The sequence below is a fragment of the Malassezia pachydermatis genome (assembly GCF_001278385.1).
Source record: "Malassezia pachydermatis strain CBS 1879 chromosome Unknown scaffold2, whole genome shotgun sequence".
Taxonomy (NCBI): domain Eukaryota; kingdom Fungi; phylum Basidiomycota; class Malasseziomycetes; order Malasseziales; family Malasseziaceae; genus Malassezia; species Malassezia pachydermatis.
The window spans coordinates 98500-123305 of NW_017253139.1; the positions used below are offsets into that span (position 1 = coordinate 98500).

Consider the following 24806-nt stretch of genomic DNA (forward strand, 5'->3'; position numbering starts at 1 on the left):
AGTTATGTGCGTCCTACTTCCCAAACGGCCTTTGTCCGAACGGCCACAATCTTCTGACTATTATTGCGCAAAAGTGTTGCCTCCTTTTATTGAGTCATGTCTCGGCGCTAAATCTGGTGACATGCAGGCCCCAATGAAAATTTCACGCTGACCCCTCATTTAAGCACCACCCCACGCGCACGGGGTCCCTTATCACCCAGTGTATTTCTGTAATTTTAACACGACCAGCGTTGCGTGCGTGTAGCTAGACAAGTGTTTCGACGCGTTGTCGAGGGGGTATGGACAACGACGCCGCTCAGGGTAGCCCACCACGCTCACCATCCTCTGCTCTGGACGAGAGAGGTGTAACCACCCAGGAGCTTATCATGGGTATGTCGGAGCCGGAGGACCCTGTACTGTTAGACGACGTACGTGTCGTTGAAGTCTCGTCTACCCAAAGACCAAATACCTCCGCCCCTTCTACGGCTACCACCACTGGCTTTTCCCTTACTGCACCAGCACCTTTGCCTTCTACCCATCCAAGAACAGAGAGTACGAAGAATCCATCGCCTCCTATTCCAGAGGCGGAGCATCCTGCCGCTGTAGTGCCTCCTGCAGAAGATGAGGCCGTGACATCCAAGGCCGATGAGCCTGCGACCAGCACAGCCACCTCTCTCGGATCCTCTACGGACAAGATCGTTTCAGAAAAGAACACTCCGTCTGGTAGTGAACCTGAGCGGCCCACGACATCCAAGGGCACAGATGCGGAGAAGATCATCGGACGTCCTGCACCGTCGACCTCGGAAACGCCCACATTAGTACCAAAGGGCAAGGAACCAAAACGAGCCACCCTCACAACCACACAACAAAGCAACACTGCCAGCACATCTTCTCTTCCCGAGGATGAGGCGAACGCTATAGATAAAGAGGAAATGCCACAAGCCTCCCAGTCACGCAAACGGGCACGAAGCCCCAGCCCTGTGGATCCATTGTCTATGCCCGCACCACCACGGCCTACTATTCGCCTTTCATTCCCTTTGCATAAAGAGGGGAAGGGCAAAAGTGAGTATATCTACAATATTCCCAAGCTGGCTGTCAAACAACTCAAGAACAAATACCCAGAGTGGACGTCGTGGTACAGTGCCATGTACTTGGAACAGGATGAAGCTAAATCTACGCGTGAATTGGGTCTGTCTGTCCAAGAACTTAAAGATCTAGGTGGACTCGCGAAGCTCTTACACAAATACCCGACACAAGGCCCTGCTACGCACTTATCACGCAAACGTCGTGTGGACGAGTACGATGTTGGCTCGTATGATACCAAGGACCCCTTTGTGGACGACTCAGAGTTGGGCGTGGATGAACCTACGCACATTGTACGCACACAAGCAGATGGCTTTTACGTCGCGCAAGGCAAGGTCGAGTTGGCCCGTGCAAAAATGAGCGCTATTCCATCGTCACGCTCAGCCTCAGCATTCCGATCAAGTATCGGCAGCAGTGGTAGTCGTGGATGGGCTGCGGGTCGCACCAACAAGCTGCTGGCCAAGCGAGCTGCGTCGCGTCGACAGGAGGGTAGTGTAGAGCCGAAATCGCCATCGCCACAAGTTGCAGCCGTGCCCAACCCTACGTCCGCGCCCACCGAGTCGGTGCCTAAAGCGACAACGATATCATCGGCAGAGACACCCAGCACTTTGGCTACCACGTCCGCGCCATCAGCCGAAGCACCACTGACCGAGTTAGCCACTATGGCCCCTGCGCCCAGTCAGAAGGAGGGCAATGACAAGAAGAAGAACAAATATCCCACACGCCCAGTTCACCCTCAACTGCAAGCGATGTTTGACCATTTGAAAACCCTGGTGAGTCAAGCTAGCTTCGCTGTAAAGACCAAGTTCCCGCCAGAACTTAAACCCCCGTTGATCGAAACGGCCAAGCTGGCTGTGGAGCTGGATGAGTACAATGAGAACTTTTTTAATTACCTTCCGTCTATTTTCCCATACAATCGGTTCACGATGATGAAGCTCACCAAGCGTGAGTTTTTTCACAAGCATATGGCGTATTTTAAAGAGTTGCAGGAGGAGCACTTTGAAAAGCTTGGCCGGCTAATTCAAGAGAGTTTTCCTGCACAGGTCGCCGAGTATGAAGCGCTTTGTCTGGAACGCGGTGTCGAAGGCAAGGATAACACGGATGGTGGTGTCGACGACGAAGTGAATGAAAATGGTGCCGGCGAGGATTCGCGCCTGCTGGAGACCGATGACCTCGTGAAGCGATTCCGTTGGAGCGATGATATGCGTGATGAATTGTTTACCATTGTTACGGTGGAGAATGCTATGAGTGAAATTCGCAACGAAAAACTGTATGTGGTGATATCGTCGGCTAACGCAACCCTAGAAAATTGGAAAATTCACCGGAGACGTACAGTGAAATCAATGCACGCAAGTCGTTGTACAAACGTGTACGTACCAAGCCACTTTTCTCACAGCTAGCTCGTGGAACTGTTCCCGCAAGACGGGTGGGTCACTTCGACGAACATTTCCCGTGAATGTATGTATATGGATGACTAACAACAGATGGGCTCGTGAAAAAACGGCGTGATCGCGAAGATGCATTGCAGTATGAAGATATGGCGTATTAATTATAGCTCTGTAGTCATCGATGATGTATTCATAAACGCATCCAATTCGGCATCGAGGTCGGCCGCCGATAAGGCCGGCCGCGATGTCGGTGCCGATTTTTTTGTACGTCGTGGTTTTTTAGGTCGTGCCTCAGAAGGCAACGGTGCCAGGCGCGCAGCGAGTGACGAGTTGGTGGTCGGCTCAAGAGAGACAGACACATCGAGAACTTGATCATGAAACGTCATGCCATGCAGTTGTTGCTGCACTTTTTGTGCATCAGCCTCGTTCCTGAACCACGCTGTAACTTGGCCTGTGGGCCGACCTGCTGCATCGTACTGGTAGGTAAGAGAACGGGTCCACATCGACGTACCTGTATGGAAGGGCCTTTCACAAGGGGGGCTATACCCACAAGAAGAGATCGAATACGGTCAGGAGCTACTTCGTAATGGACCTGTCGCAGCACGACTTTGATACCATGCGAGGAGGCAGGTCGTGAAGGCCGTGCGTGACGGCGTGCCTGGCCGTCCTGGTGTTCGTCAAATTTATCGTGGGTCCACGGCTTTTCGTACGGGGTATATTTACGCCGCGCTACGTGTGTGGACTGACCACGTAGCTGCGACAACGATTGCTGCCACAACCGTGAGGATGCCATAGCCTCCTCGTACGTCGGACGGTCATCACCTAGGGCGAGGTTCCTGCGCCTTCCCCACATCACTTACCTAAGCATATTCACGTGGCGGGAAGTCGAACACGGTGGAAAGTGGAAGATTACGTAGGGCCAACACAGAGCTTCGCAATGCCAACGTGGAAGCCGCCGGCCGCGCGGGCGTATTTATTGAGAGCCACCGGGGGTCTTCGCCGCTTTCTCCCACTTCAAGATGATTGCATCAGCGAAGCCAACACTGCTGAGCGTAGTGTTCGCGCTCTTTTCGCTTCTGTCTGTGTCGCTGTTCCTGTCGTCTACGCCGTACGGTGGTACCGGTGTGGCTGCGCAGGACAAGCGTAGTGAATATGGTACAGTGATCGGTATTGACTTGGGTACGACCTATTCGTGTGTGGGTGTCCAACGTCAGGGCCGTGTAGAGATTATCGCGAACGACCAGGGTAACCGTATTACGCCGTCGTATGTGGCTTTCACGAAGGACGACGAGCGTCTGATTGGTGATGCTGCGAAGAACCAGGCTGCACAGAACCCGGAGAACACGATCTTCGATGCGAAGCGTCTGATCGGCCGCAAGTGGGGCGAGTCGGATGTGAAGAAGGACCTGAAGCACTTCCCGTTCAAGCTCGTGGAGAAGAACGGCAAGCCTGCGATCAAGGTCGCTGTTCGTGGTGAGAACAAGGTGTTTACGCCGGAGGAGATCAGCGCTATGGTGCTGCAAAAGATGAAGGAGACTGCGGAGGCGTACCTTGGCCACAAGGTGACGCATGCTGTGGTGACGGTGCCTGCGTACTTCAACGATGCGCAGCGTACCGCTACCAAGGATGCCGGTACCATTGCCGGTCTCGAGGTGCTCCGTATTGTTAACGAGCCTACTGCCGCGGCCATTGCCTACGGTCTGGACAAGAAGGAGGGTGAGTCGCAGATCATCGTGTACGACCTGGGTGGTGGTACGTTCGATGTGTCGCTTCTCTCGATTGACTCGGGTGTGTTTGAGGTGCTGGCTACCGCGGGTGACACGCACCTGGGTGGTGAGGACTTTGACAACCGTGTTTCGGAGTACATCCTCAAGCAGTTCAAGAAGAAGGAGGGCGTGGATGCCTCGGGCAACAAGCGCAGTGTTGGTAAGCTCAAGCGTGAGGTCGAGCGTGCGAAGCGTACGCTGTCGAGCCAGATGAGCACCAAGATTGAGATTGAGAGCTTCTTCGATGGCAAGGACCTCTCGGAGACGCTGACGCGTGCCAAGTTTGAGGAGCTGAACGTGGACCTGTTCCGTCGTACGCTTAAGCCTGTGGAGCAGGTGCTTAAGGACGCTGGTGTGAAGAAGGACGAGATTGACGATGTAGTACTGGTTGGTGGTTCGACACGTATCCCGAAGGTGCAGCAGATGCTCAAGGAGTTCTTCAACGGCAAGGAGCCCTCGAAGGGTATCAACCCTGACGAAGCTGTCGCCTGGGGTGCCGCCGTCCAGGGCGGTGTGCTTTCCGGTGACGAGTCGCTGGGCGGTGTGGTTCTGATTGACGTCAACCCGCTGACGCTCGGTATTGAGACGACCGGTGGAGTGATGACCAAGCTGATTCCGCGTAACACTGTGGTGCCGACCAAGAAGAGCCAGATCTTCAGCACGGCGGCGGACAACCAGAACACGGTGCTCATCCAGGTGTACGAGGGTGAGCGTTCGATGACCAAGGACAACAGCCTTCTCGGCACCTTTGAGCTGAACAACATTCCGCCGGCGCCCCGTGGTGTGCCTCAGATTGAGGTCACGTTTGAGATCGATGCCAATGGTATCATGAAGGTCTCGGCTGCCGACAAGGGCACAGGTCGCAGTGAGTCGATTACCATCACCAATGACAAGGGCCGTCTCTCGAAGGAGGAAATCGACCGCATGGTCGCTGAGGCCGAGGAGTTCGCTGAGCAGGACGAGGCTATTCGCAAGCGTGTAGAGGCCATCAACGCGCTGCAGAACTTCATCGGTACGCTGCGCAACCAGATCACCGACAAGGAGGGTCTGGGCGGTAAGCTCGATGACGACGACAAGGAGACCATCCAGCAGCATATCAAGGAGGCTGAGACCTGGATGGAGGAGAACGCCGAAAACGCTGAGGCGCAGGACATTGAAGAGCAGTTCAGCGAGCTTCAGGCGGCTGTAGCGCCGATCACCGCCAAGGTGTACCAGGGTAGTGGCGCTGGCTCCGATGAGCCGCTCAACTACCACGATGAGCTGTAATCGTAGAGAACACGCGTTGGTCATAGGTAGTGTTTGCGTGGCGCTACAAAACAAATCCAGATGTGTGCAGTTGAGTTGATACTTTCTATGTTACAGATTATATATGGGGATCAGTCGGGCACACTGTAATGATTGACGGCAAAGGGGGCATTCGGCCTTCTCCTTCGCCCATTCCGTAATACAGTCCCAGCAGAACACATGTCCACACTCTGTTACAGCACTTGTGCCCTGCTCTGGCGCCCGTCGGTCCATGCACAAAGTGCAGCGCAATACATCCTCGGCAATGGCTTCGAGCTGTGTCGTCTTTGCGCGTACAGACGCTTGCATGGCATCCCAACGCTCTTGGTCGGCAGCCGTTTTGATGGGGCCCATACCAAGACGATCAGGTGTAACAGGCACATCTGCGTCAGGGTACTGCAGTGGTACAGAGGTTGCAGAGAGCGTGGCGCCTTGCGACAAGGAATTTTCATCGCCGGGCTTGATAAAGGTATGATCCAACTGCACGGCCTGGGCAGGACGACTAGCGGTAGGCGCTGCCTTCATGGCATCGGATCCCTCGAGCATTTCCTTTTGCGCTTCTTGGGCTTGTGTCCACGTACGATGAAGTGACATGCTAGCCTTGACAATCAACTGGATGGCCAACAACACACCTAACACTTCGTACGATAATGGCTTGGACCCGGGACGACGTGCACTCGCATAGATGTAGTCCACCTTCGCAAGGCGGTGGGCAATGGTATAGTAGCGTCCCCATAAATAAAAGACGGCCAGCTGTGCTGCTGATGCATAGGCCAACCAGCCATCCGACGCACTAAGCACATGCGAGCCTGGCAGTGTCGCGGCGAGCCATTGGATGCTGTCCTCCACTCGATCTTTCCAAGATCGCCGTTGCGTGAGAGCTGCTACATCCAGCTCCCCGGTGGCTTCGGCCATACGGGCCTGTAGCTCCGCTCGTTGACGTTGCTGCGTTATACGCTGGTCCTTCCGCACAATCCATGTACGTGCTCGTCCATAGGCCCGCGTCAATACATAAGGCGCCAGCACATAGAAGGACAAAAACACAGCACGTCGCTTCACGCTGACAACGCGCCCCGAAGAACGATGCCGCATCATGGAATTCACATACTCTTCACCAAGTGACTGTGCACCACCCAGTGTGCTCAGCGAGAAGTACGCAACGCTCGCGATCAGTGCAAGAGCCTCTTCATACAGGTGAGTTCGACGAGATCCAAATAGGTTTGTTGCCACATCCTTTAATTGTTCGTAGAATAGATCTCTATAATATGCATCCTTCTGGTGTAAACGGACAATCTCTGCCTGTGCCGCACGAGGGTATCCTAGCCTGGCAGGCGTACGACGCCTTTCCGCACGATCCATAGCCCCACACTCGTTCACGGTGGTGTCCAAGTCCAATGCCTCTCAATTGCTCTCACGTGGTCGGCACATATGCACGTGAAGCCGAGTGCACGGATTCAAGCGCAATCGTATCTCGCCGGTAAACAAAAACCATCGTCTTTCTTTCAACGGTAGAGCCTACGCACTAGAGTTCAAGGTACACCGCCACTCCAATTCGCTCCCGTGATTGGAGAAAGGGAAGATCATTAATGTCATTTTACTTATGTTACATTGGATTTTTGTAATTATAAATAGAGTTCTGCCCTAGTTCACTGTAGGAATTTCCGTAATTCAGCCTACCAATTAAGGGGTAGATGTGCGAATAAATGCCACGTCAACACCTGTAGTGCAGGTCCGCTCGTTTGTTGGTTAGAGTCATTCTAGCGGACATACTGTGGCGCACCAATACTTTTCTCCCTGGCCGTAGCTGTGTGTTTCGGGCGGCCCGTGTACAATTCAAATTGAGCGCTGTTTGCGAATCTGTTCCCCCTACCCCTACCATCACACAAATGTTCGCTAAGACCTTCTCGGCTCTCGCTATCGTTTCGGCTGCCGCTGTGGTTGCCCAGGACAGTGGCATGACCGTTGCCACCCCGCCTGTGGCCAACCAGTGCCAGCCCCTCCAGATCACCTGGAAGGGTGGTCAGGCTCCTTACTTCCCCCGTATCACTGCTCCGGGCAACCCCTCGGAAGTGGTGGACGGCCTTGACAAGTACCAGAACACTCAGGACACCAAGATCTCGGGCTGGCCTGTGTCGGTTCCCCAGGGCCAGAAGTTCACTATCTACGTCTGTGACTCGAGCGGTGCTTGCAACGGTTCGGCCCCTATTACCGTGGGTGCTGGCTCGGACAGCTGCTTGAACGGTCAGAGCGGCGGTGGTGGTGCCGCTGGTGGCGCTGCTGGTGGCTCGTCGTCGAAGTCGTCGGGTGACAACAACTCGTCGTCGAAGTCGTCGGGTGACAACAGCTCGTCGTCGCAGCAGTCGTCGTCGCAGTCGTCGTCGCAGCAGTCGTCGTCGTCGTCGAAGCCTACCTCCAGCTCGGGCGCCGGTGCTGCCGCTGGTGGTGCCTCGAGCTCGGCTGCCGGCGGTGCCTCGTCGGTCGCCTCGCAGGCTACCAACGGTGCTGCCACCTTCAGCGGTGTTCCGGCCGTTGTTGCTGGTGTCGTTGGCGCCGTCGTTGCTGCTCTCATCTAAATTTGATTTTTAATTCTATTGTCGTAGCTAGTAGGCGCGATATTTAGTTTCTGTTCCATATTCGCTATGAGCAAGATCATACATTGAACTAAAATTGTGGCAAACATTGTGTGTTATTTACTTGGCGCGGGGATTCGGGTAAAGCCGAATGAGGCCCGTGCTCTATGAGAATCACTTAGGGCTTAGCACTCTCGCTGAAGAATAACTACTGAGAATTTGCCGGATTTTAGCATCACTTGAAAATCTTCTAATGCTGGAATCAATTCTTATATTGTTACCTGTCATATTTTTGATAGCATATACAATCCACAAACATCTCCTATTGAAAGGATTCTCTAACGTCACGCCTCTGATGCCCTTCGCTTCAAAGCGTGCCAATATACATTTTCACCCATCTATCTATGTACTATCTTGAGATCAGACTATCTTTCACATACAAGCCCTGCTATCCATATGAAATACTACGTAAAGATATATATATATCGAGTCATATAATCACATAACGACACAGCCTTTGCACCCCTTCGGAACAGTGCCGTTGTCCTGAGGGCGAACAGCTGCCGTGCCCGTCGCACCTGGCGTAGCAGCAGTATACGCGTCTGGCTTGGTAAATGTTTGCTCCTGATTGTACCGGCGAATTTCACTAACAAGGTCATTGAAAGCCTCGTCGACATTTACACGGTGCTTGGCCGATGTCTCGACAAATGGACACCCGATCTGCCTTGCCATAGCATACCCCTCTTTTCATATTAGCCGATGAAGTAAAAATACATACCAGAGGTGCTTACTTGCCTCTCCGACTCCAAGTCACATTTATTAGCCACCATCACCATAGGGAAGTAATCTTTGTCTTTCACTCGCAACACCTGCTGGTGGAATGTTGCGATTTCTTCAAAAGAGCTCCGGCTCGTGATACTGTATACCAACAGGAATCCCTCTCCTGTACGCATGTACTGCTCACGCATTGCTCTACTGGTATTAGTCGTACCCTCTTGCAGCGACGTACGAGTATTCTTCTTGTCCTGCGGTATCCAATACATCCAGCAATGCCACTTCATCATCAATCATACATTGTTTACGGTAAGAATCTAGAGTGTGTTAACCATTGGTCATTTGCATGCAGTTTACCTACCTTCAATGGTTGGGTCGTATTCGTCCACAAAATGGTTTTGACTAAATTGGATGGTGAGGGCGGACTTGCCTACACCCCCGCCACCAACAACAACCAGTTTATATTCCCGAAGAAACTTCGCCTGCGGCTTGGTGTCAGCTCTCATTCTAGACATCTGAGACAGGCCGCCATGCACAGCGCCTACCCGTGCACGGTGGATGACGTACCTTCGACATAACAGCTGTGGAGTGAATCAAGGATCACCGGTCCAGGTATCAACTAGAAAAGAGACAGTATAAGCCCGTACACAGATCCCGCTCTGTTCACCACGTTAACGTGTTCCTTTGATCAGGGTGCGACGCCGAGTGGTAAGGTTTGTCGCCAAATACCAACGTGTCAGCTGCCGATATGTGTCGCCCGCCTTTCACGTGACGTGTCCAAGCAACCAGCCGATGGCAGCGAACGTGGAGGTACACACGAGCGCGTCGCACTCCGCTTTTCAGGTGCGCGTGTGACGTTAGCTGGGCGGCAAGCCGCGCGTTCGCTCATGGTTGGCCTAGGCACGTCTCAGGGGCGAGAGAAAGATGGGTCCGTTCAGATGGAGCGGTTTCGTCGTAGCCCTTTATCCTCTCCATCGAGTGTCAACGAAACATCTTTACTGTGGACAGACCAGCGGAAATACACGGTCATTGTTGATGCCGGTTCATCTGGGTCGCGTCTGATGGTCTATTCATGGCGAGATGTCGGATGGGACAGAAAGTACCGACTGCATCACCAGCTTCCGCTCGATGTCTTACCTACGATCGAGCGGGGCGTACCGCCAGAGTCCGACCAGGCGTGGCAGGTAAAAGTTGAGCCAGGTCTCTCTTCGTTTGCGGGTCGAACGGGTGAGCTCCGGCCCTACTTGGAGGGACTACTTCTACATGTGCGTGCTGTGGTACCTGAGCATGCGTTACCGCATACGCCCATTTACGTCATGGCTACGGCAGGCATGCGACTGCTCGAACCTGTAGAGCGACAAGCGATTCTCTTGGAAACATGTCGTGTTCTTCGTGAACATCCCTTTCAATTTGAGGGGTCTCTTTATGACTATACGGATGCCGATGCAGACAGTGCTTGTCAGGGCCAGGTCCGTGTAATCTCAGGCGAAGAAGAAGGGCTCTTTGGCTGGATCGCTATCAACTATCTCATGAATGGATTTAGTACGTCGGACAAAACGTTTGGGTTTTTGGACATGGGTGGTGCTAGTACGCAAATTGCCTTTGCGCCAGCAGACACGTCGACCGGGGCCGATCTGTTCAATGTGACGCTACAAAAGCTCGATGCATCCAAGGAATCTCACCATGTGTTTGTCACTACGTTCCTCGGCTACGGTACGAATGCTGCACGAACACGTTATCTATACTCGCTGAAGGACGGCGATACTACTGCCTTGCCCGATAGCTATGTTGACCCATGTTTGCCTAAAGGACTGCAGCTGTCGTTGGACGATGGTCAAGGGCATGTGCAAGGCACGGGCTCTCTTCGGCAATGCATGGCGCAGCAAGTGCCGTTGCTGGATCAAGGCGCTGCATGCTCTGTCCCCCCCTGCCTCTTCCATGGTGTGCACGTCCCGCCCATCGATTATACTAAAAACGAGTTTGTGGGAGTGTCTGAGTACTGGTACAGCTCGCATGATGTGTTCGATTTAGGCGGGTCCTATGACCACAAGAAATTTCATCAAGCGGCGGACGAGTTTTGTGCGTCAGACTGGTCGCAGTTGGAAGCGAATTTTAAGGCACACAAGTACCCCAGTCAAGTCACACTTTCACGGCTCCAAATGCAATGTTTTAAAGCGGCGTGGATGTCGACGGTGCTTCACGAAGGTCTCCAATTGCCTCGTGAGCACAACCAAAGCCTTTTTCAAAGTGTCAACGATGTCCATGGACTGGGCGTCAGCTGGACGTTGGGCAAGGCCTTGTTAGAAGCCAACAAGGATGTCACGCTGCAAGCGCCTCATTGGCCGATCCCTGCATATGCCGCCACTTCCTGGCTGTGGCTCGTGGGCTTTCTCGCTGTGGCTCTTCTGGGCGCTGTGGCCTTGGCTCTCCGACGCCGCTGGGATCGCGCTCGCGTCCTTTGGATGCCCTTGGCCACCACCGACTCGATGGAGACACCCGTGGAGGAGCACAGTATGGTCGTCCCTATGCCCCAAGCTGATGAAGACGACATATCGGACGCCTCCACGCCGTCGTTGGAAGACAAGCGCAGTAAGGCCGGGGGTGCCTGGGGCCGCTTCTTATCACGTACGGCCTCCTATGCTTCGCTGCAATGGGAAAAAATGGCCATCACGCCGCCACGCAGTGCGTCTGTATCCGCCTCGCGACGGTCTAGTATCACGCGCCCTCTTCCACGCCTGGGCTCCGACCGTTCGGAAGCGCCGTTGCGCGTGACGAGTCCCCCCATGCCATGGACACCGTCGTGGATCCACCGTACATCCTCGCCACTTACTGTCAAGATACCCATCCTCCCTCTCAGTGACACAGCGCCTGACGCATCTACGCCTGATGCTCTCACACGCTCCGTCTCGCCCAAGTCCGATCGGCGCCCTACGCTATCGACATGGAGTGGCGGTGGTCCTCTTTCTCGCGACAACTCGCTCGTGTTCACTACAGCGGTATCGTCAGGCTACCTAGGCTCGCGCCCGCCATCGCGTGTTTCATCACCTCGGCCCCTCGATGCACGTCGTGCATCGTCGCCGAATGCCTTGACGTTGCCTCTTTCCTTGTCGGTGCGCTCCGATATCCGTGGACGTCCCACGTCCACACCCAGCCCAGGGCCAGGCGCCAGTCCGATTTTGCATGCTCGTACGAATCCTCTTCCCAGTCCCGATATAAGTTCTTTCCCGGAGGGGCCTTAGCGCCCCCTCCCACCCTGCTAGCGTAGAGTAGTGCCTATACCATCGTTTGTGAGGACTGTATGTGGAGGTGTGTATATACCCGCGGTCAGCGGTGCGTCACGCACGGTGCGCCGCCTGGGCTTGACGACGACCATGGCGTGGAATGCAGGCTCGTCCAGCAATTTGCTGGCCGAGTACCTGAAATCGCCCGATGACCTTGCGAAGATCCCATCGCTTCGTCGCAAGCTTGCGCGTGAGCAGGCCATGCTCTCTGCGAAGCTCAAGATGGGCGCGAAAGATCAGCTGGAGGCGACGCGCGAAGGGCTACTTCAAATGCAGTCCACACGGCGCGACATCGCGAGTGTCCAGGAAGTGTTTGCGCAGATCGAAGGCATGTTCCAGGATACGGCAGAGGACGGTTCTCAAGCACGCGAGACTAAGGGCGGCAAGAGTTTCCGTGTCATCTGCGAGCTGTCGCAGCTGCGCCGCGCGTTGGTCCAGACGTCGGACATCCTCAAAAAGATCTACGAGATGGGCAGCGAAGTTCAGACACTCACACAGCTCCTGGCTTCGTACCAAGCGAACCTCTATGGCCCTGCGCCTGACCTCCTGGCGCTGCACTTCCAGATCTCCAAGTGGGAGACGTTCCGTAACGAGACGCTGCACTTGGCTGGGTCCAGTGCTCCAGATACACGGCGGCAACTTATTCAGATGCTTGCGCCTCTGGAAGACTTGCTGGATGCGTTCGAATCGTACATGCTCGATCTCATGGCCCATGTGCCTGACTTGGTCCGCCATGGCCAAGCGGGTGTCGTGGTGCGCATGGTGAAGATTATGGAGCGTGAGAACCGAGAGGATGAGCGTACAGCCGCAATTCGCCTTGCTAAGCATGCCAAGATTGAAGGTGCAGCTCGATTCCGTGCGATTGCAACGTACGGCCATACCATCAAGTTGTACTGGCACAAGTTCCAACATACTGTACGAGCCGCGGCCCTGCAGCGACTGCAGGAGTTATGGGCGCAGCTGCCGGAGCCGAGTCCCAGTGCACTGTACGAGCAAATCGACTGGCTGTACAAGGACTTGGACTTTGTCCGCCACGCTATCGTCCCGCTCTTCCCACCGGCCTGCCACGTCTACAAAATCTATGTACAGGCTCATCATCGCGCGCTAGGCGACCTGTTCCAAATGCATGTACCGCTGGAAACGGCCGAAGCGGCGTCGTTACTGGAGCTGTACCACGTCGCGAACGAGCACGAGTCGCGTATGTTGCAGGCGGAACGTGAGGTGGACAGCGCGTGGCTCGAGCCGTCGTTGCTAGGCGGTCGTGAAAAGAACATCATTGACGACTATGCCACGCTCCTCACACGCAAGATGGACGACTGGACAGCGACGCTCATGTACGACGAAATCACAGCGTTTGTCAATCGGGAGCGGCCGCCGGAGGAGACGGCGGAAGGTATGTACCAAATGTCGAGCTGCGTCATTCTCTTCCGCATGCTGCACCAGCAAATGGACCTCGCTGCACAGACGGGCAATCCCGATCTGCTGGTGCGTGTGATTGATCATGCCTGTGTGGTGATGCACAATACGCAGGCCCAGTGGATGCAAACGGTGCAGCAGGAATTTAAGAAGCAGACGACGGCGAAGCGCCCTGAAGAGGTCAATGGCGGATTGGTCGAGTACATGATGGCGCTCGCGAACGACCAACTGGCCAGTGCCGACCAATCGGAAGCGTTGCTGCACCGTATTGAGCCCATGGTCGCCCAAGAGCATCGCGCGCATGTGCGCGAGGTGCTGGATAATACCCTGAACGGTTTCCTGGACATTAGCAAACACTGTGTACAGCTGCTTGTGGAGATCGTCCTATTTGACCTTCGCCCTGCGTTCAAAGACTTGTTTACGTTCCCGGCGTGGTACATTGAAGGCACGACGACGATGATCACCGAGACGGTGCGTGACTATGCGAGTGACTATGCCGCGCGCTTGGAGCCGAATTTGTACGATGTGCTGTCGGATGATTTGGTCACGCGGCTGCTTACCGCGTACCTCACGACGCTGCGTCGCTCAGCACGTCTGCGTATGCCCAAAGCAGCGGAGCGATTCAAGATGGATGTGAGCGAGCTGGGCAACCTTATTTCTCACCTGCGACCTGCCGACGAGGCGCAGCAGCGTGTGGAAGTGCTGCATATGATCCATGCGATTCTTCACGCGGCTCCGTCCATGATCTTCTTGCCGTACTGGACCTTTGCCAAGACGCACGGCCCCAACCTTGCGTTCTTCGAGGCACTCTTGCGTGCGCGGGATGACGTGGAGAAGGCCGACGCCACCGCGTTGCTGGAGAGCGCCAAGCGCAAAGTACAGCAAGAACAGCTGCCGGACGTCCCAGAGAGTGGGCCGACCATCATGAGCGTCGTCTCCCAAACGCAGGCCTCCGGTCTCACAGGGCTTCTGGCCGGCTGGAACGCCGGGCCCGAGGGCATTGCTTGGAGTGCCCTTGCGCAAAGTGCTCAAAACTACTTGGGCGCCGCAGGATGGCGGCGTGATACATAGCATAGCTACATAACTATTTTTGGAACGTTTCCTATCCCAGCAAAGGTGGGCTGTTGTACAAGCCTGAGGCGATGGTGCGCATCCCCATGGCGAAAGGGGGAAGGGTACGGGACGATGACGTTTACACGCTCAGGTTCGCCATCGCCGAGGTCGGAGCCTCTTCGCCCTCGTCCTGACGACCTTGCTCCCATCCGCTGGGCATGTACGTCGCCATATCCACCGCGCCATCGTCATCGTCGTCATCGTCATCCACGAACATGTCGGGGTTGAGCGCAAACATCTCACGACCACTCAGGCCGGCCATCTTATTCGCATGCGCCTGCGTCGCCTTCTTCAGTCGTAGCGCTTCCTCTTCAGCAGCCTTCTTGTCCATACGCTCCTTCTTCCACTTGGCGAACGATTCAGCGGTGACAGGCGTGAGGTTCGCACCCAGTTTGTGCCGCGCACTCTCGAGGAACTCTTCCAGCGAGATTTCATTCGCCTTTTCAAGCGCCTCCATCTCTTTGCGCTCGGACTTGAGAATAAAGCCGGGCGGCAGCGCATGACGGTACATGCACTTTTCACCACCATTCGGACATTCCCAGAACCAGCCGTACTTGCCATCTTCCACCGCCTGCAAGAAGTACTTGCACACCTTGTCGGTCGTCGTGCGCGGGTTGCCGTGCTTCATATTAATGACCTTGTTCAGACGCTCCTGATCCCACTTGTCCATAGTATCGTTCTTCTTATCGTCCTCCCCATTGTCCTTCTGATCACGCGTGTCCGTGTACAGGTCCTTCTTCTGCGCCTTGCGTTGGGCGTCGTTCGAGTGCGCAAACTTGCACTTGGAGCCCTTATCACAACGTCCAGCCTTCCAGAAATTGCATGTCAGACTCTTGGGATCCACACCAAACGGCACATGGGGCTGCACAATCGTCGGCCCTTCCATCTTGAGGCGCTTCTCCGCTTCCGCCTTCGCACGCTTCTCCTCTTCACGTCGCTTCTCCTTCGCAAGCGCCTCCCGGGTCTTGCCTGCCTGCTGTTGCTGCTGCTGGATAATACGAATTTGCTGCTGCGCCTTCGCACCCTTCTTATTCTTCATACCGAACGTCTTGTCGATCGTTACCTTGGGGGCTCCACCGCCCCCACCACCGCCCTTCTTCTTCGGCGGCATGCTGTGTCGTAAGCTTCAAGAGGCGTCGTAGGGCCGTCGTCTGCCCAAAAAGAAAAACGACTCGCTGTCGGCCGACAAGAGAGAACGCTCGTCGCTGCCCCGTGCTCTGTCCTCGACCATGTCGTCGCTGTCAGCGCTTGAAAGCGAGACACGGACGCACGCCTGGCTTGGGATCGAGAAGCACCCGGCCCTGGCAGAAGTCCAGCAGGCTGAACAGGCGAAGGAAGTGAAAGACTTTGCCAAGGCGACACAAACATCGGCGTCGGAGGAGGAAGGCGGCGATGATGACACGTCGTCCATCGCATCGTCCATCGATGCCAGTATTACGGACATGAGTACCGTGGCACCTACCTTGCCTTCCATCCCTCCCGCACCAACGGGTGAGCTTACCTTGGCCACTATCATGGCCCCTGGCCTGCCGTGGCGACGTCGCTTGCTGCTACTTACGGCGTCGCTCGCCATCAACCTCGGCTTGCCTTTCATCAATGGTGTGATGCTCGGCTTTGGCGAAATCTTTGCACGAGCTTTCCTTGCACCATGGATCGGCCTTGCGCCGCCGCTGCCGCAGGACCCATTCTCGCCATCCCCTGCCGATGTGCCTCCTATTGCCTCTATACCCCGCGGTGGCCTTCGTACGTGGATGTATCAACGACGTGGTGAGCCTATCTACACGAAAGAAGACGAACGGAAAGACGATACTGCCTCTGCATGATCGGTGCCCGTACACTCCCAGAACGCTAGCAATGCTGGCGGCATAGGCGTGCGAAGCTCGTCACCTTCTTGCTGCTCGAGCGACTCCATATACCAATTCCGTCGCTGTGACCGTTCTTGAAAGCAAAGCTCCCATGACCATGGCAGCATAGGCCAGTCAATGGGGCTCGGCAAGGGCGACTCGGTGCATATTTTCATGGTATGCGCTGGATCATGCCCATACCCCAATGTGCTTGGCTCACTGGCCCACTGTACAATATGAACCCATTGTTCGTGACTAAGCACATGCGCTGGATCCAGGGCTTCGAGCACCAAGGCCCGAAGCTCGATTGGTAGACGTAGGAATGGAAACGTAGATGACGTTGTTGTCTCCGACGCTTCCCTAGCTTTGCATCCTACGATGCGTGCAGGCGTCAAAATACGTGCAGCGACGTGACGGCATTGATCACGTCGTCGTTCGTTCTCTTCCAACTGCTGTGTGACCAGCGCAAACCAATTTTCTTGTGTCACGGCCGAGTAGGCCTCCCAAGGGGCCCATACTGGCGCCTCCGTCGTCGAAGCAAGTGAGTCAATGCCCGTCGAGAACAAGTCGATGTGTACAAGGCTGGTATTAGGCGGTGTCATATCGAGCATCTCGGTGGGGGTGTCATGGGACAGTGTGCCGCCCAGCGTACATGCCCGTCGTGAGCCCATAATGGCATGCGCAATGATCCTCACGCCTGCCCAGCCGAAGTGATTGCCATTCAAGTGTAGGCATTCCAAACCACGACACGCTTTCGGATCGCTGAGGAAGCGGGCAATACTGAGCGCTGCTTTTAAAGAGCCTGATTCCGACTCAAACGTGTTTACTGACATGTACAAGGTATGCAGCGGCGAGCCTGTCTGTGCGAGGGTATCAAAGAACGCCGCCATCCCAACATCGCCGAGTTGATTGGCCGTCATATTAAGCATACGAAGACCACTGGAGCCTACCGCTTGCGCCCACGCCTGAATCTCATCCGTCGTGTCACTGTGAGGTGGGACGACCAATTCGTTGCCTTGCAACTCCAGTTGGCGCAAGATAAAGTTGGACTGTACAGCCTCCATCAAACCTGCCTCACGAAATGATGTGATATGGTTCGAAGAAAGATCTAGGCGGCGTATTCCGCGCATTTTCCGATCGTAGGCCTCGGCCTGTGAGCGCGGCAAGGCAGCCCAGCTAGCACGTAGCGAGTCCAGAAGACGTCGACACCGTCGATTGTCCAGCTCCGCAAAGGATACTGTGACAGCAAAAACATCCTGAACTGGTATAGAGTCTTGAATATCCTTTTCTAGACGTGAAATTGGTGCCTCATCGCTATCGAAGGCAAGATGACGCATGCTCGTCGCACGTCACGACGACGGCGCGGCATGTCACTTGTGGCGTCTGTGCGCGGTGTCATCGGCTGACTAAAGCGTACTCACCACTCGACCTTTTTTTTTCATGGGAGGCCGGCCGCGCATTCTCTTGGTTAGTACGACGTGATGGACCGTGGACAGACTGTCGGTGTCCTGGGCGGTGGCCAGCTTGGCCGCATGTTCGGCGAGGCTGCATCGCGCTTGAATGTCACTGTGCGCTTCCTCGATGTGGGCGATAACACGCCGGCGAAGCAAATTACTAGTGTGCCAGCGTCGTCAGATGGACCACAACATGTGGATGGCAGCTTTGCCGACAAGGCCAAGATTCATGAGCTGGCGCAGCAGGTGGACATCCTCACGGTAGAAATCGAGCATGTGGATGCGGACGAGCTTCAAACGGTGCTAGACAAGGGCCTCGTCAAGGCCGTCCATCCCGCGCCTTCGACCATTCGGCTGATCCAAGATAAATTTGCGCAGAAGGAGCACTTGATGCGTCATGCTGTGCCTGTCGTCGAATCAATGGCCATTGAGGCCGGTAGCGATATGCGCGCCTCGATTCAGGCGGCGATCGATCGCTACCAGCTCCCTCTCATGCTTAAATCACGTACGCAGGCTTACGATGGACGTGGCAACTTTACGCTGCGTTCTGCGGACGATATCGAGGCAGCTATTGATGCTCTAGGCGGTGGATCTCGTCCTTTGTATGCGGAAAAGTGGGCGCCCTTCTCGAAGGAGATTGCTGTTATGGTCGTACGCAGCGTCGATGGCCACGTCGTGTCGTACCCGGCTGTGGAGACAGTGCATGAGAACAGCATTTGTCACAGTGTGTACGCGCCTCTTCGCAGTAACGTGCCAGAACTGGCAGAGCGTGCGCGTACCATTGCTGAGCGGGCCGTGGCAACCTTTGAAGGCGCTGGCATTTTCGGCGTAGAGATGTTTTTGATGGACGATGGCGAGATTCTGCTCAATGAATTGGCGCCCCGGCCGCACAACAGTGGTCACTACACGATGGATGCGTGCGATACGACACAGTTTGAGAACCACTTACGTGCGATCCTAGGCCTGCCCCTGGGCAGTACAGCGATGAAGGTGCCTTCAGCAGCGATGCTCAATATTCTGGGCCTCGCTGACTTGAGTAAGGATGCGGATGCGTTGGCCAAGACGTTGGCACCGGCCGTACGTAGTCTCTCTGTGCCTGGAACCACAGTGCATCTGTACGGCAAGAGTGGATGCCGCCCTGGCCGCAAGATGGGCCACATCAACGTGGTAGGTGAGAGTGATGCGCGAGTGCATGCGCGTATGAGTGCCTTGCTGGAAGAGCTTGCGCTGGCGCAGGACGCAGCGAAGAGTGCTTCGGCGTGGGATCGGGAGGCTGCCGCGAAGCGAGCTGCTGCCGTGGCTACGCCCTCGGATAAGTCTGCGCGTGACTATGCGCATCCCCAGGCGCTGGTGGGCATTATCATGGGCTCGGACAGTGACTTGCCCGTGATGACCAGTGCGGCTCAAACGCTGAAAGACTTTGATGTGCCGTTTGAGCTTACGATTGTCAGTGCGCACCGCACACCGGATCGTATGCGTGACTACGCGCGCAGTGCGCGTTCGCGTGGGTTGCGCGTGATCATTGCCGGAGCTGGTGGTGCCGCGCACTTGCCGGGTATGGTGGCTGCTCAGACCGCTTTGCCTGTGATTGGCGTGCCTGTCAAGGGCAGTACTTTGGATGGTGTGGACTCGCTGCACAGCATTGTGCAGATGCCGGTACGTGTGGACTATTTATGCTAACTTCTCTCTAGCGTGGCGTACCTGTCGCTACTGTCGCGATTAACAACAGTATGAATGCTGCCTTGTTGGCGATTCGCATGTTGGGGACAGCCATGCCTGGCTACCTAGACAAGATGGAGACGTACATGAGCGATATGGAATCGGGCGTGATGCAGAAAGTGGAGCGCCTCGCGCACGATGGCTGGTCTTACAAGGTGCCGGGCAAGTAAGTAAGTAGTGGTGCCCCCTTCTCCGACGTAGTCGCTTCCGTAATCGTCCCCCCCGCATTTCCCTGTACGTGCCACGTGGCTGTTCCTTTTTTTTAAATGAAGAAGAATAGGACCCTCCCAGTTCTTCCATTTTCCCTCTTCTTTTTTTTGTGTCGTTGTTCTAGTGTGATCTCGTTTGCTTTACTATGGCCCCTCGTGCTCAAAGTCGTCTGTCTGCCGTTGTGTCGCACTTCATGTCACAGGGTGGTGAGGAATTTGACTACGTCATTGTGGGTGGTGGTACCGCTGGGTCGGTCCTAGCCAATCGTTTGACCGAAGATGCTGGATTGTCGGTGGCTGTGATTGAGGGTGGTCCTTCGGACGAAGGCATGGACCGGTACGTCTGCTTGTGGTATGACATTTTCTAACTGGCAGGGTGCTCAACCTGCGCCGCTGGCTTGAGCTGCTCGGTAGTGACATCGACTATGACTACACTACGACGGAGCAGCCCCGCGGCAACTCGCACATCCGTCATTCGCGTGCGCGTGTGCTAGGCGGCTGCTCATCGCATAACACGCTCATTTCGTTCTTCCCCTTCAATGAGGACCTGAACATCTGGCGTGATCACCATGGCTGCCCGGACTGGGGCGCGCCGACGCTCCAGCCGTATGGCACTCGCTTGAAGATGAACATTACGCCTATTGCGCCGCAGCAACGCAACCACGTCGTGCGCGACTGGGTGGAAGCGAGTTCGGCTGTGACAGGTGCACCGATCATGGAGGACATGAACTCGCAGATTGCCTACCGCGGTGGCTTTGACAAGGCCGTGGGTTTCTTTAACATTTCGTACGACCCGTACAACGGCTACCGCAGCAGCGCTAGCACGGCGTACATGCACCCTATTATGCCGCGTGGTGCGTCGCCTCGTAAGAACTTGCACCTGTTCCTCGAGACCTGGGTGCATGCGCTTGAGTTTGACGAGAAGGACCCGCTGCGTGTGCGTGGCGTGCGTGTGACGACCAAGACTGGCGCCCACAAGGTGATCCGTGCGCGTCGTGAGGTCATCTTGGCCGCAGGTGCGTTTGACACGCCGCGTCTGTTGTTGCTTTCGGGTATCGGCCCGAAGAACGACCTGGAGACGATCGGTATTCGATGCCGTCACGACCTCCCGGGCGTGGGTCTGAATCTGAACGACCATCCCGAGTCGATCATTATGTGGGAGACGCGTGACACCCCCAACGAGACGGTCATGTCATCGGATGCCGGTCTGTTTGTGCGGGCTCTGCCTGCGGACGCCGAGCCTGTGCCGCATCCCGGTCCGGATCTCATGTTCCACATCTACCAAGTGCCGTTCACAGAGAACACAGCGCGCGAAGGCTTCCCTGAGCCCAAGCATGCCATCTGCATGACACCCAACTGTATGCGCTCGCGTGGCCGCGGCAGGCTGTCGTTGGCGAGCTCGGACCCGAAGGTGAAGCCGTTGATCGATTTCAAGTACTTTGAGGACGAGGACCGCTACGATGAGCGCCTGCTTATCGAAGGTATCAAGCTGGCCCGCAAAATTGCCGAGCAGGAGCCGTTCAAGCAGCACCTGGTCCGTGAGGTGGCGCCTGGTCCCTCGTGCCAAACGGACGAGGAGATTAGTGCATACGCCCGTAAGGTGGCGCACACGGTGTACCACCCTGCCGGTACGTGCCGTATGGGCACACCGCCCAAGGCGGGTGCCTCGTCGGTGAGCGACGATGCGCGTACGGTGGTTGTCGACCAAAAGGATTTGCGTGTCGTTGGCATGAAGGGTCTGCGTGTATGTGACGCGAGCCTGCTTCCTACCATTCCGTCTGTGAACCCTATGCTGACGATCTTGATGATCGCTGAGCGTGGTGCTGAGCTCATTCGTAACGATGGCTGGATCAATGGCCAGCGCCGTACAGACTGGGCGTAAGGTGTTTTTTTGACATACAACCTCATACAGGCTATGTAGGTAAAATCATGACCATGACTTAAGGAGCGTCTTACGTAGTTCTATTTACTTTACATGTCTTCCATATGGTGCGATGCCATCGTCAACAACAGATTGAAAGCTTCATCGCGACGGGCCATGTTGGAAAGGATGAGTGAATTTTTGTGTCGTCGCGTGATCTTCAGGCCATGGCTATCCCACAGCCATAGCCGGTTGTGATGCGTCTTTCGCAACCCAATCATATCCTCCAAGCGCGTCACATAATGTTTCCCTGATGAGCCGACGACACGTACCGGCGAGAAATACATGTGTGTCGGCGTGACCACCAGATGGCCAGGTACACCATAGTGTTGACACAAAAAGGAATCCAACTTGCGCTTGTCCATCCATTGCCGCTCCTCCTTCTGCTTCGCCGCATGGTTTGCAGGATCCCGTCGCTTGAAGTAGGATTTCGGCATATCGCTGGCACCTCCCGGGGAGTGTGGCGTATCGGATCCACTAGCTCCACCGCTTTTACTTGCCTTGTAGGAGTCCGTGTTAGCTAGGAGCCAGTCTTGGTATCGAGCATGACGCTGACGAAGAAGTTGCACAGCCCATTGAGCATCGGTAGGCGAGCCCAGCACGGCCCACCACAGCGGGTTGAGCGCACGGCGGTAGCGTGGATACAGCGTTTGCAGCGGCATGAGCGCAAAAAAAGTAAATCCAAGGCCAAAAAAGAACGTCTTGAGGACCAGTGCAGCACTGCAGAACATGGTGAAGATCACAAGCAAAAAAAGCAACAGTGCTGTACGCTGACTTGCTTTGGGATTGCGCCATAATAGCAAGTTTTTGATTTTCTCATGAAAGTCAGCCACGTCGCCCGTCGCCACTTGGCTAAACACGCCGTAGGTACTCGCCCACCGCTTGTACAAGTCCAGAATATCCAAGCGACTACGTCGCTTCAAACGCTCAGCTAAGCGATTCGCATGTTGACCGCGCACCATACGCTCGTGCACCCGCTGATGCAGTAGTGATTCATCTTGCGGGAAATACCGAAATTGTAGCACGTAGTAGAATAGTGTTAAAAAGAAGGCGGTAGGAATCAGTTCCGTATACCATAATACAAAGTAAATCATCGCCGCAGCAGCTGTGCGGCGGCTATCTTCCCAGCTGTACAGCGCACGAAGATAGATCGCCAACTGCTCCCAGAACGGCGCAATAATGTACAAGCGTTCCACATGCGATCGTGCACGACTCTCGCGGTACTCTGTCACAGGTGCTTCGTCTAGATCATCGGGCGCATACTGCTCGACCAACGCTAGGAAGTACGCAATACAGTAGGCCACACCATCCACATGTTCTTCTTGGATCTCCGAAGAGATGCCTGTGACGTCCTTCTTCTGCACTGTATGGTGCGGCAACGGCTTGTCGTCTGCAAATGTAATATCAGTAAACGGTGGTGCATTGTCCAAGTTCGTATCCGAATCATAAGACAAGGGTGTGTGGATGGGCGTAGCATCTGTGGGCGTTGTCGGTATACTTCCTCGCACATTACTTTCCATAGGATTTGGCACCATAGGCAGCTCTTTCGCTGCGCTCGTAGGCAAATCCTGGACTTTGGATGAAGCAATGGGCTCGGATAAACGGCCCTCCTTCTCCTTCGAGCTGAGAAGGTTCCCAGTGGAAGAGGATAAAGTGACCCCTTCTACCATCTCAGGCTTCTCCAGTCGATGCAAGCCACGGTCTACGTGCGTAAGTAGACGTGAACGACGATGCCGATCCGCCAGTCCTGCACTAGGAGCAAATGGTTCCGCTCCTTCCTCTTCTTCTTCATCGGAGGAGTAGACAAAGTCCGACCATTGTGGCATACGAAGAAAGTGCTTTACGGCGCCTGGCAAATGAACTTCACGAGTATGCCGACTAAAGTGATTGAGGAATTCATTGATTTCCACTTCATCCAGCTCATGCAGCGTCTTGCTGAGTGCTGTCGAGCTCGGCGCACTTGGATGAAATTCAGGCGCGCCATTCTTCACTGAGTGATCTTCTTCGTCAATGATACTCCATGTCTCATCCACATCAGAATGCGCTGGCGATGAGAAGCGTAAGTCATCATGATCATCCGCTAGCCGTGCCACTGAAGCTCTAGGCCTCTTACTCTTGCTTCTTGGTCTCCAAGATCGATGTGATTTACGCTGCGCCGGGTATGAAAAGTAATCCTCTTTCACCTGGTCTTTCTCGACGAGCTCAAATTCTTCGGACCCAGGTGAGTCTGCATCCATATGCATCATACCATGCTGCTTATCCATCCCATGGTCTTTCTCTGCAGCCGACCTGGTCGAACCATCCGCCTCAGTTTCTCTTGTCCAAGGGAGAAACCCTGTATACCCACTGGCGGAGTCTTCCAATCCTAGCAAAGACGGAAGCCGCAATGATGCCATGATCAGCTCACGCGCGCCATTACTCTTCCCTAGCCCGTCCTTATGATAGTCCGAGGGATCCGCTATTAGACCATGTATATGTCCACCTGGCATGGTGGGTCCTTGCGACTCCTCCCGCTGCATAGCTGTTGTGGCATCCCCTTGTTCCTCTGTCTCGTCGGCTTGCATTGTCGTATCGGCTTCTAGCTCATTAGGAGGCGTAACAAACCCGGACGAGTCATTCGCATCTAGTTTCTCTTGAGCGATACCCGCTTCCGATATAGCAGGCGCAGCTTTAGTTCTTTTCCGCCATTCGCGTGTATTTGGTGTTTGATGCCATTCATCACCAACCACACCCATGCTCCTTCTCCTGGAAACAAAATCTTTATGAAAGAAGGAGCTTGAACGTGTACTTGAGCGTGAGAGTTCGGACCCAGAGGCCTCGCCCTTTTTATCGTGACTCTTTCGGCTGGAAGGTGTGAAAACATTTTTTATGGATCCCACGACACTACGGGAAAGCTTTCGCTTGGGCTGATTTCCCTCCATAGTGCAGTCCTCCTATTAAAAAGTCTTCTTGGTATTGTATTACAGTACTTCAGCAAAGATAGCCGATGTATTCTCCTCCCAATG

At 55.0% G+C, this 24806-nt stretch overlaps 13 protein-coding genes across 13 annotated transcripts; 7 read left to right on the forward strand and 6 right to left on the reverse strand.

The window, feature by feature from the left end:
- Positions 1-278: 278 nt before the first annotated feature.
- Malapachy_2130 (hypothetical protein) lies at positions 279-2611 on the forward strand (the record flags this gene model as incomplete). Its single annotated transcript, XM_018136622.1, has 4 exons — positions 279-2332; positions 2368-2431; positions 2463-2520; positions 2547-2611. 4 exons carry the CDS (start codon positions 279-281, stop codon positions 2609-2611), a joined length of 2241 nt encoding a protein of 746 aa, XP_017993145.1.
- Positions 2612-3243, reverse strand: Malapachy_2153 (tho complex subunit; the record flags this gene model as incomplete). Its single annotated transcript, XM_018136645.1, has 2 exons — positions 2612-2926; positions 2962-3243. 2 exons carry the CDS (start codon positions 3241-3243, stop codon positions 2612-2614), a joined length of 597 nt encoding a protein of 198 aa, XP_017993071.1.
- Positions 3244-3469: 226 nt separating this feature from the next.
- On the forward strand, positions 3470-5482 carry Malapachy_2107 (heat shock protein; the record flags this gene model as incomplete). The annotated part of the gene is made up of 1 exon (XM_018136599.1): positions 3470-5482. The coding sequence occupies one exon, from the start codon at positions 3470-3472 to the stop codon at positions 5480-5482; it is 2013 nt and encodes a 670-aa protein (XP_017992981.1).
- A 90-nt stretch (positions 5483-5572) lies between these two features.
- Malapachy_2151 (peroxisomal assembly protein-peroxin) lies at positions 5573-6859 on the reverse strand (the record flags this gene model as incomplete). The annotated part of the gene is made up of 1 exon (XM_018136643.1): positions 5573-6859. One exon carries the CDS (start codon positions 6857-6859, stop codon positions 5573-5575), a length of 1287 nt encoding a protein of 428 aa, XP_017993069.1.
- A 527-nt stretch (positions 6860-7386) lies between these two features.
- Positions 7387-8073, forward strand: Malapachy_2136 (hypothetical protein; the record flags this gene model as incomplete). The annotated part of the gene is made up of 1 exon (XM_018136628.1): positions 7387-8073. The coding sequence occupies one exon, from the start codon at positions 7387-7389 to the stop codon at positions 8071-8073; it is 687 nt and encodes a 228-aa protein (XP_017993139.1).
- A 495-nt stretch (positions 8074-8568) lies between these two features.
- Malapachy_2122 (ras-like protein) lies at positions 8569-9420 on the reverse strand (the record flags this gene model as incomplete). Its single annotated transcript, XM_018136614.1, has 5 exons — positions 8569-8813; positions 8849-9045; positions 9080-9161; positions 9206-9326; positions 9412-9420. 5 exons carry the CDS (start codon positions 9418-9420, stop codon positions 8569-8571), a joined length of 654 nt encoding a protein of 217 aa, XP_017992870.1.
- Positions 9421-9782: 362 nt separating this feature from the next.
- Positions 9783-12083, forward strand: Malapachy_2115 (ynd1-apyrase (ndpase ntpase); the record flags this gene model as incomplete). The annotated part of the gene is made up of 1 exon (XM_018136607.1): positions 9783-12083. The coding sequence occupies one exon, from the start codon at positions 9783-9785 to the stop codon at positions 12081-12083; it is 2301 nt and encodes a 766-aa protein (XP_017993047.1).
- A 132-nt stretch (positions 12084-12215) lies between these two features.
- Positions 12216-14612, forward strand: Malapachy_2129 (exocyst complex component sec6; the record flags this gene model as incomplete). Its single annotated transcript, XM_018136621.1, has 1 exon — positions 12216-14612. The coding sequence occupies one exon, from the start codon at positions 12216-12218 to the stop codon at positions 14610-14612; it is 2397 nt and encodes a 798-aa protein (XP_017993107.1).
- A 121-nt stretch (positions 14613-14733) lies between these two features.
- On the reverse strand, positions 14734-15765 carry Malapachy_2118 (cytoplasmic protein; the record flags this gene model as incomplete). Its single annotated transcript, XM_018136610.1, has 1 exon — positions 14734-15765. One exon carries the CDS (start codon positions 15763-15765, stop codon positions 14734-14736), a length of 1032 nt encoding a protein of 343 aa, XP_017993057.1.
- Positions 15766-15883: 118 nt separating this feature from the next.
- Malapachy_2137 (proteophosphoglycan ppg4) lies at positions 15884-16477 on the forward strand (the record flags this gene model as incomplete). Its single annotated transcript, XM_018136629.1, has 1 exon — positions 15884-16477. The coding sequence occupies one exon, from the start codon at positions 15884-15886 to the stop codon at positions 16475-16477; it is 594 nt and encodes a 197-aa protein (XP_017993138.1).
- Malapachy_2148 (hypothetical protein) lies at positions 16432-17835 on the reverse strand (the record flags this gene model as incomplete). Its single annotated transcript, XM_018136640.1, has 1 exon — positions 16432-17835. One exon carries the CDS (start codon positions 17833-17835, stop codon positions 16432-16434), a length of 1404 nt encoding a protein of 467 aa, XP_017993189.1.
- Positions 17836-17979: 144 nt separating this feature from the next.
- On the forward strand, positions 17980-21762 carry Malapachy_2106 (choline dehydrogenase; the record flags this gene model as incomplete). Its single annotated transcript, XM_018136598.1, has 4 exons — positions 17980-19608; positions 19644-19826; positions 20006-20217; positions 20256-21762. 4 exons carry the CDS (start codon positions 17980-17982, stop codon positions 21760-21762), a joined length of 3531 nt encoding a protein of 1176 aa, XP_017992995.1.
- Positions 21763-21851: 89 nt separating this feature from the next.
- Malapachy_2141 (hypothetical protein) lies at positions 21852-24536 on the reverse strand (the record flags this gene model as incomplete). Its single annotated transcript, XM_018136633.1, has 1 exon — positions 21852-24536. The coding sequence occupies one exon, from the start codon at positions 24534-24536 to the stop codon at positions 21852-21854; it is 2685 nt and encodes an 894-aa protein (XP_017993196.1).
- Between the last annotated feature and the right edge of the window lie 270 nt (positions 24537-24806).